The sequence below is a fragment of the Orcinus orca genome, chromosome 2, assembly GCF_937001465.1.
Source record: "Orcinus orca chromosome 2, mOrcOrc1.1, whole genome shotgun sequence".
Classification (NCBI taxonomy): domain Eukaryota; kingdom Metazoa; phylum Chordata; class Mammalia; order Artiodactyla; family Delphinidae; genus Orcinus; species Orcinus orca.
This window is the reverse complement of record NC_064560.1, coordinates 147,154,969-147,164,800: the sequence shown is the minus strand read 5'-3', so window position 1 is coordinate 147,164,800 and position 9,832 is coordinate 147,154,969. Positions and strand designations below refer to the sequence as shown.

General features: G+C 36.2%; 1 protein-coding gene across 2 annotated transcripts in view; it reads left to right on the top strand.

Moving 5' to 3' along the window:
- MIS18BP1 (MIS18 binding protein 1) overlaps positions 1 to 9,832 on the top strand; it is a 60,757-nt gene that overhangs the window by 1,923 nt on the left and 49,002 nt on the right. Inside the window, exons 2-4 of one of the 2 annotated variants that reach the window (XM_033428442.2) lie at positions 3,145 to 3,770; positions 7,922 to 8,032; positions 8,659 to 9,134. In XM_033428442.2, coding sequence (XP_033284333.1) covers positions 3,236 to 3,770; positions 7,922 to 8,032; positions 8,659 to 9,134 — 1,122 coding nt within the window. In that variant the 5' untranslated portion in view covers positions 3,145 to 3,235. Of the gene's footprint in view, positions 1 to 3,144; positions 3,771 to 7,921; positions 8,033 to 8,658; positions 9,135 to 9,832 lie in introns of those variants that run through there. The other variant, XM_049706885.1, reaches the window with a different exon arrangement.

Genomic DNA, 9,832 nt, shown 5'->3' with positions numbered 1-9,832 from the left:
AAGAAGAGTAAAAATTACTTTCAGTATCATTTCCATGATAACAGTTGTTTAGCCTGCCTTTTACATACTATAAATGCTCATAGCTAGCTTTTTTTATATAATGGTTTTCCCACGCCTGAGTATTTATTTTGAATAAATAGTCATTTTTTCCTAGTACATCAGAATTTGTCAGTTTTCAGAATAAATTATAAGTATTAGATTTTCCAATAGTTTTAAGCAGTTAATGAAGGCACAAGCATACCATTTTAGAATTCACCTTCTCTTCTTCAGTCCTAGAGTCTGAGCATCATGATTTATTTTCTTTGTTTTGCTTTTCTGTTAACTAGGAAGAGAATGGGGCTTCAGGTGTTTATTGAGTGGCCTCTACCCAGTGGCTTTTTGTTTTTCTTCTTTATCTATTATGCAAAGCCTCTATGGTCAGAGAAAATCCTGGGTGATTTTTTTTTTCTATATATCCTTCTCTTTTCCACCAACCGCACTGAAACCTGGCAACTATTGGCAACTCTTTTCGCTTCTATTGAGTTGCTCTTTATCACATAAATAAGAAAGAGGTGCCTCTCTTTCTTATTTAAAGAGGAACTTTCTGCATCTTTTGGGGAGGGTGAGTGGAATTTGAGGATTTTCAGAATCTTGACTACACACCTCTCAATCCTACTACATGTTTGAATTGAGAAGGAAGAAGTTGGGCAACATGAAAGAGAGGAGTTGTGTGCTGGTTCTTGGAGACTTTCACTGTGACTGAAATTATCTGCCTTTAGATGAAAACAGTTCTGCGTGTGTACAGTAGTCCCCACCGCCCCCCACCATTACCTGCATTTCACTTTCCTAGGCCCACAGTTTCAGTTACCTTCAGTCAATTGCAGTCTGAATATATTAAATGAAAAATTCCAAAAATAAACAATTCATAAGTTTTAAATTGCATGCTTTTCTTAGTAGCATGATGAAATCTCACACTGTCCCGCTAGGGATGTTAATCATCCCTTTGTCCGGCATATCCTACCCATTAGTCACTTAGCAGCCCTCTCGGTTATCAGATGGACTGTCGTCAAGGTATCATAGTGCTTGTGTTCAAGTAACACTAATTTTACTAAATAATTGCCCCAAAACACAAGAGTAGTGGTGCTGGCAATTTGGATATGCCAAAGAGAAGCTGTAAATTGGTTCCTTTAAGTGAAAAGTTGAAAGCTCCTGACTTAATGAGGAAAAAAAATTGTATGCTGAGGTTGTTAAAGTCTGGGTGAAAACCGAATCTTCTATTTGTAAAATTGTGAAGAAGGAAAAAGAAATGCATGCAGGTTTTGCTATTGCACCCCAAACTGCAAAAGTTTACAGCCACAGTGCATGATAAATGCTTAGTTAAGTTGGAAAGGCATTAAATTTGTGCGATAAGATATTTTGAGTGACAGAGATGACATTCACATAACTTTTATTACTTTTTATTATTTTTAATTTATTTTTGCTCTGCCGTGTGGCCTGTGGGATCCTAGCTCCCCAACCAAGATCAATCCCACGCCCTGCGGCATTGGAAGTGCGGAGTCTTAACCACTGGACCGCCAGGGAAGTCCCTATTACAGTATATTGTTATAATTGTTTTATTTTATTCTTTACTGTGCCTAATTTACAAATTAAACTTTATCATACGTATGTACATAAAGAAAAAAACATAGTGTATATATAGGGTTTGGCACTATCCACAGGTTCAGGCATCCACTGGGGGTCTTATAATGTATCCACCCCTGGGAGAAGTGGGGTGGGGGGGAGGACTATTGTGCTACAGATTGGGCCTGTTCTTAGTTCTGCTAGTTTATTTGCAGTTTATACTTCCTGCTGAGCATTTCATTAGGTTCTAAGGAATTGAGATTGTGTAAACCTGCACATACTTTGCCTTCTTTCCATGCAATTGTCCCAGTTTATTCATTTTGTTTTGAGAGCTTAAAGAGAATGGCTAGTGAGTATTACAACTCTCAGCACAGCGTTCCTGTCACTACCACATTGCCAAATGCATAAATATATACATTAATACATATTTGCTGAATTCAGTGGTTTTTGTGTCATTCCCAGGATAACCCTTTTTTGTCAGCTCTTGTTATCGAGGAATATTTCCTTCTTTTTTTCTCTTATAAACTGTTGGATAAAATGGTAATTCGTATATGAATTTTTAACTTGCATATTTGTTTCTTACAGAAGTTACTGTAGATAAAGATACTTGATGTCTTTGGTCTGATTGCATTTGTATTTTCTGAAATAGGCTTTTTATGTTTATATGATGTCAAAGACTGGTTGGAATAGTTACAAATTCAGTGATCAGAGATGCTATAAATCTAGATTTTCAAGTTCTGAGCTCCTCAGGTTGAAATATTTTGTTAATTTACCAGGTATTACAGAATGTAACTGTATGGTTCATCACCTAGAATCTTAATTTCTAGGTGTGGGAAATAAAATTTATATGTAAGAAGCAAGCTAAAACAAGTCTAAGACCATGTATGCCCAAGTGCATGATTTCCTCTAAAAATTCTAAGTAGCGGTAAATGTTTAGAAAATTAGAATGTATATAATTTACTTTTGATTTGAGGGTTTTTTTTAAAAAAAACCTCACAATTAAAATGTTCTGCAGCATAACAAAATCAGGATTGGAGATTATTTAACTTAAAAATTGAATGGATTTTTAGCCTTCATTAGGATATATCATTGTAGCTGCTGCCTTAAAATTTAAGTGCCTAAAAGGAAAAACCATATTGGTGAAATTTAATCTTTTATAACTTAATGTAGTGCCATATGCAAATGTCAGTTAATGGCTTTTGATGCAAATATAGATTGGAACTTACAGGACTTGAGGTTCAAATAAATTTCAAAAACAAATATTCAAAATTCAGCCCCTAGAGCGATTAAGTAGAAGACTTGGTGAAAGCTGCTTTTTCGTAGAGAAGTAAATTTAAAAGCCAAACTGTTTATCATTGAAAAATAGTAAAATGAGGCTTTAACAAAAATATAAAATCGTCGTCTGATTTGTGAGCTGTAGATTATCCAGTGTTGTTATGAACCGATTAAACCTTTTAATTAGTATAATGTTGTTATGGAAAGCAAATAAACTTAACTTGTTCTGTACCAAAGCATGGTAAAGGTTGATTTCACATTGAACTACAGGTTCTTCTGGCCCCTTGATGAAGGTCTATCCTGAAAATTGTGTTTAAGTGAATATTCTCTTAGAGGAAATTTGTTGCTACTGTTTATCAAGATGATTGCAACACCTTTGAAACATCCAGGAATTCACTTGTCTTCAGAGACATCTTCTCAGAGGAGAAATATGCCCATGCATGCAGTCTTTTTTGACAGCATTCCTTCAGGCACACTTACTCCTGTAAAAGATTTGGCGAAATATCAGAAGTCCTCTTTAAAATGGAATGACCATAAAAAGAGTCAGTTCCTAGAAATAACAGTTTTTAATAATAAATTTCAATCTACCATGCTAGCAGAGGCTACCACCTCTAACAGTTCTCTTGATATCAGTGCTATAAAACCCAACAAGGATGGATTAAAAAATAAAGCAAGCTATGAATCACCAGGAAAAATATTTCAAAGAATGAAAGAAAAAGTACTACGTAACAAGCAAGAACAAGCATCAAGAAACAGTTTGTTGGAACCACCAACAAATGAAAGTAATAAAATTTTCACTCCTAACGGCGCTGAGGAAGGAGTATTACAGCATACCTACCTCTGTGAAGGAAAGGAAAACAACAAATCGTTCCAGCCAGAAGACAGTTCACTAAGAGGTTAGTTTTATTACGTGTTGGTTTAAAAAGTGTTTATTGTGTCTGATACTGTTTTAGGCACTCGGGCGGGATACAGCAGTGAACAAAATGAACAAAAATCTCTGCCCTCATGAAGCTAGCTTACATTCAGTTGCTGGGAGACAGATCACCAAATAAGTATTTTTTAGGGTATAATAGAAGAAAAATGCTCCGGAAAGAAAAAGAGTAAGCTTGATGGGGAGAGTTGGAGGAGGTTGTAATTTTCAATGGGGTGGTCAGTGTTTCAATAAGGTGGCATTTGAGCCAAAAATTGAAGGAGGCACTAGATACAGATATCTTGGGGACTGAATGGGGAAGGATGATCCTTCAGCTGGTACAAATGCCCTGAAATAGAAGCATGTGGACTAGCTGTGAGATTATCATGGGTGAGTGGACAGAGCTGGGAAGGAGCGGATAAATAGAGGGTCAGATAATGCAGGGCCTTATAGGTGAATGTTAGAGTTTGGGCTTTTATTGTGAACACATTAAGGAGCCACTGGAGAGTTTTGAGCAGAGGAATGACACGATCTGACTTATATTTTTAAATTTGAAATAGTTAATGAAGTAATTCAGTTGAGAGAGGGTGTTGGCTTGGTCAGGTGGTAGCAGTGAAGATAATAAGGAGTGGCTGAATTCCAGATATATTTTGAAGGAAGAGCCAACAGCATTAGCTTAGAGATTGGATGTGGAATATAAGAGGTATAAAGGGTGATTTGTTTGTTTGGTTTTGGTTTTTTTTTTGCTCGAGCAACTGGAACGATGTAACTGAGGTGAGGCAGACAGAGGTGGAGTGGGGTTGGGGGCTCAGCAATTATGTTTTTTGTCATGTCAATTTTGATATGTCTGTTAAAAATTGAAGTGTAGTTGTGAATTAGGCTTTTGAAAAAAAGTAGTTGGAATTTAGGGAAGTGGTCCAGGTGTGAAAAATACATTTGAGAGTCATTAGCACCTAAATGGTATTTAAAGCTATGAGATTAGATGGGATCATCAGGGAGTAAGTGTACACAGAAAAAACATTCAAGGATGAGTCCTGGGGCACCCTGAAATTTAGAAGTTAGAAGAAAGAGTAGGAAGTACTGAAGGCCACTGAGAAGATGAGGAAGAAGAAAAACCCAAGAAAACAAAATGCTTTTGAGGAAGTTGTCATTAGCTGTGTCTAATGCTGCTAATCAGTCAAGAAAGATGAAGGCTGAGATTTGACTATTGGATTTAGCAACGTGGAAATCATTGATGACTGTGATGTGGGCAGTTTTGGTGGAGTGATAGGAGCAAAAACGTGATTCAGGAGGGTTCAAGAGAGAGTGTGAGGAGAGAAATTGATGATGGTGAACATAGTTCTTTTTGAGGGCAGCAGAGAAATATGGGAAGTATGGTTTAAGAAGATCTTGTTGTTTTTAATGATTGGTGAAATAACATCATCTTGGTGTGCTTTTGGGAATGATCCACTAGGGAAGGAAAAACTGAGATTTGTAGTATGATATTCTTGAGTAGTTGAGAGGGAATAGAATCTAAAAGTGGATGTTTGGCCTTTGCTAGGAACATAAACAGAACATCAAACAAGAAGGTAGGCAGTGTTATGTGACTTCAGAAATAATCTGAAATACGAAGTCAAGTCATCAGTTGAGAGTGAGAATGGGAAGCAGGTATTGAAGTTTGAGAAGGTTTGAATAGTGTAGGAGAGCGAAAGAGTAAATGGCCTAGGCCTGATTTCCTGGGCAATGTTAAGGACTTACTTGAGATTTGTGGGCATGAATTTAGATAAGACCAATCAGTATGGTTGTGAGTTTTCCTCTGGCTGCATAGGTGCTGGTGGGGAACAGGAAGGGGGTTGGATTTTATCAGGACTGTAATTTTGCCAAATACAGGCATCCTCGTTTTATTGCAGTTCACTTTATTGCTCTTCAAAGATATTGCGGTCTTTATAAATTGAAGGTTTGTGGCAATCCTGTGTTGTCAGATATGGTTACCATTTTTAAACAGTAAAGTTGCTATAAAAAAATTGTGTTTTTAGCAATAATTTTTTAAATTAAGGTATGTACATTTTTTTCTTGGACATTAGACTGTTGCACTCTTAATAGACTACAATATAATATAAATATAACTTTCATATGCATTGGGAAATAAAATTCACATGACTCACTTTATTGTGATACTCACTTTATTGCAGTGGTCTGGAACTCAACCCACAATATTTCCGAGGTATGCCTGTAGGATGATGTGAAAAAGGGACAAAGGAGTTGGGGTGTGTGTGCAAGGGGGTGGTCACAATTGGCCATGAAATTTAAGTTGGTTAGACAGAGAAAAGAAGACCTGAAGGAGGTGAAGAAGTGTGAAGAAGTGTAGGTCTTGTTGGGATAGTCAGTGAATTTGAGAGAATGATCTGGAAAGATATAAGGTGATCAGAAATTGGGACACTTGAAATTGAGATTTTAATGAGTTGCAATAATTGATAAAGATACTTTACATGCATTATTTCTTTTGATTCTTTGAGCAAACACTATGGTTACATGCGTATTTAATAGTCTCGGAGTTGGAGCTTTTAAATATGTCACATCTGCTCTGTGTCTCACAGGTAATAAGTGATGGGCTGAGAATTAAATACAGGTATCTATTAGAAAGCCCATGCTCTTAACTACTGTACGATAGATTGTGGGTATATTGTTGCATTTCAAAGACAGTGATATATTTTGACACAAAAAGCAGAGTTTTCTAAGGGAGTTTAGGATAGAGGTGGGGGAGTATACAAAATAATCTCATACAGTCTAGGAAAAAAGGGAGAAGCAAATGAAATAATGTATATTAAAGCATGTTTTATATGTAAAGTGGAATTAGAGAGAAGTAACTGACTACTTTGAGAATCTGATGAATCTTTCCCCAGAAAATGCACATATATACAAACACAGATTTTGTATATATTTTCAGAGATCTTTTGGAGAGTCTCTGCATGGATCCTTGGACTCTCAAATAAACGGCCCAAGTTCTATATAGCATGTTATTTATATTTGATTGAATTACCTACTCATCTTTACTACCTTGCTTTTTCATTTCTAGTAGAATGAATTAAAGAAATAGAAACTTATCCTTCTTTTATGACACATCATTATAATAAAATCTTTATATTAAGGTTTCTAAGGCCAAAGCGGCATACTTATTAAAGTATAATCACTACTAATTTTTTCAAGTGTAATATTTAAAATTAAACATATAGGGCTTCCCTGGTGGTGCAGTGGTTGAGAGTCTGCCTGCCGAAGCAGGGGACGTGGGTTCGTGCCCCGGTCCAGGAAGATGCCACATGCCGCGGAGCGGCTGGGCCCGTGAGCCATGGCCGCTGAGCCTGCCTGTCCGGAGCCTGTGCTCCGCAACGGGAGAGGCCACAGCAGTGAGAGACCCGCGTACCACCAAAAAAAAAATTAAACATATAAAATAATTCAGTTTTTCCTTCTCTGGTACAAATTAAGTCGATTACCTTCCCCTCTTTGTGTGAAAGAAATTCATTTCTGTATTCAAGAAACAAAACTAACCATCTAGGATGTAAAGCAGAATAAAATGTAAATAATACTATTAGTTCCTATTTTTCTAGTTGATAAGCCTACCAGATTTGTGCCTTTGAAGACCTGCTAAAGAGATGTCAAAGAAGTATAAATTATGGTTTAGTCTGCTACTGAATCTCAACATTTTGATTTTTAAAGTATAAGTTACAACTTTTCAACTGTTCTTCCACATTTTAGAAATTTCCAGCAACCAGAAGCAAAATCAGAATTTTCAAGGCTGGATGGCACTTCATATATAACCTTAACACTGATTTGTGGCAGAAACAGAATGTTATTCCAGATGTCTAGGCTTCTAAGTTCAGTAGTGTACTTTTGTCTGGAGTTGGCAAGTAATGTGGAGAAGTTTTAAAAAATTTTTTTCTTAGCATAATGTAGGTATAGGTAGTCTGTTGAAGGCATGAGACAATAATAAAGGGAAAAAACTTAATGTAACTGTCATATATTCCGTAAGTATATACTATTGGTTGGATCATTACTGAACCTAAGTCTATTCCAAGATTTTTTCTAAGGCAGTTTTTTCTTCTCAGTGACTAATACAACTCAACTTCTTTCTTTTAAAAAAAAAAACAACAAAAAACGCAGCCTCAGTCCAAGAAGTTCCTTCAGAATCATCAAATAATATTTTCCTGTCAGTCAAGCAAAAGATTCAATATCAGCAGGAAAAGAAGTCACCTCTGTGCAATTTAACTTATGGTAAAGTGCTTTTTGTTTTGTTTTGTTTGTTATTTCAATGTATAGCTAAATGTGCTAGATAAAATTATTTCCCCTGTGTAGGCAACAAGCATTGACTGTGGATAAAAGATTGAGTTGTAAAAGCCAGCTGCACTCAGAGAAAGACTGGGCAGGAGGGTGGAACATTTCTAACCTGAAGACTTTTTAATATAAACAGTTTTACAAAACAAATGAACAAACAAAACAGAAACAGACCTATAGATATACAGAACAAACTGGTAGTTGCCTGGGGCGGGGGAAATGAGTGAAATAGATGAGGGAGATCAGTAATACAGACTCCCAGTTATACAATAAATAAGTCACGGGGATTTCATGTACGGCATAGGGAATGTGGCCAATCGTATTGTAATAACTTTGCATGGTGACAGATGGTAACAAGTTATTTTGGTGATCCTATGTTGTGTGTTATTTGTAATGTGTAAAAATACTGAATCCTTATGTTACATACCCTGAAACTAATATTTAAGTCAATTATACTTCAGTTCTAAAAAGGAAAAAAATATTAGAAGTTTTCAGTTGTTCTGTTGCTCTCTTTTAATTTCATATTATCCTTCTATAAATTTTGTTTGGTTTTGTGTTTTTTGCAGAGCTTCCAATTCTGAACCAAGAACATGAAAATGATTCAGCTGCAGGAGTCTCAAACAAGGCATTAACTAGAGCTCAGTTGGCTAGACAAGTTCTTCACTCTAAGGAGAATACAGTTGCAACCACTAAGTCCAAAAAGGACACATTTGTTTTAGAAGGCACTGATTCTACCTGTGAAAAATCCCAAAATACCACCATTGAGACTCTCTGTGTTCCTTTTAAAAACGGCAGTCAATTAATGGTTTCTGATGATAGTAAGATTACAACAGAAGGCACTTCAAAACAGGAAATTAAGGAAGGAAATGAGAAAACAATGCCCAGGGAGACTGATCTTCCAGGTTCCATGAATGATACATGTAAAATTGTGCTTGCAACTCCAAGATTTCATATAGGAATACCTCAGAGATCCAAAAGCAATGCCTGGAAACTTTCTCCAAGTACATGCCAAACTATTACTAATGGAGTTAAAAAAAATAAGGTAGGAAAACTTTTAAGGCAGATGTATATTTGTTTTTACACCCATTCTTCAAGAGCATGAGCTCTTTTGGTTTCTCATTAACAGTATCTTCATTTTGGAGTTTTGATATTATTTAGTGTAGAGGCAGTGTGGCCTAGTGAAAAGAACAGTGGATTAAAAGTAAGACCTAGGCATTAACTCTTACTTTGCTCTATTACTAGTACAGTCTGCAACTCCCTTTGGGGATGAACAGTGAGGTATTCTTCTTAAATTTTATTTTTCCTGATTCTTGGGCTTCTATTAACAGAGCAGTTAAAAGAAGAGTTACAGCATCTGAAGATTTGAGAAGCTTTTCTGTTGTAATACAGAGGGATCAATGAAAGACTTTAGACCATCAAACTATGTTATATTAGGATAAGTTCTCTGAAGGAAGTATAATAGAAAGCAAGTTCAAGGAGGAAGATACAATGTAAACTTTCCAATTGGTAAAGGTTTGAGCCTTTATTTTTAAAAGGATGATTGTAGGTATCAGACTGAGATATTTGAATTCTGTCTAAATTTTTTTTTAATTAATTTATTTATTTTCGGCTACGTTGGGTCTTCATTGCTGTGCGAGGGCTTTCTCTAGTTGAGGTGAGAGGGAGCTACTCTTCTTTGTGGTGCACGTGCTTCTCATTGTGGTGGCTTCTCTTGTTGCAGAGCACGGGCTCTAGGCATGC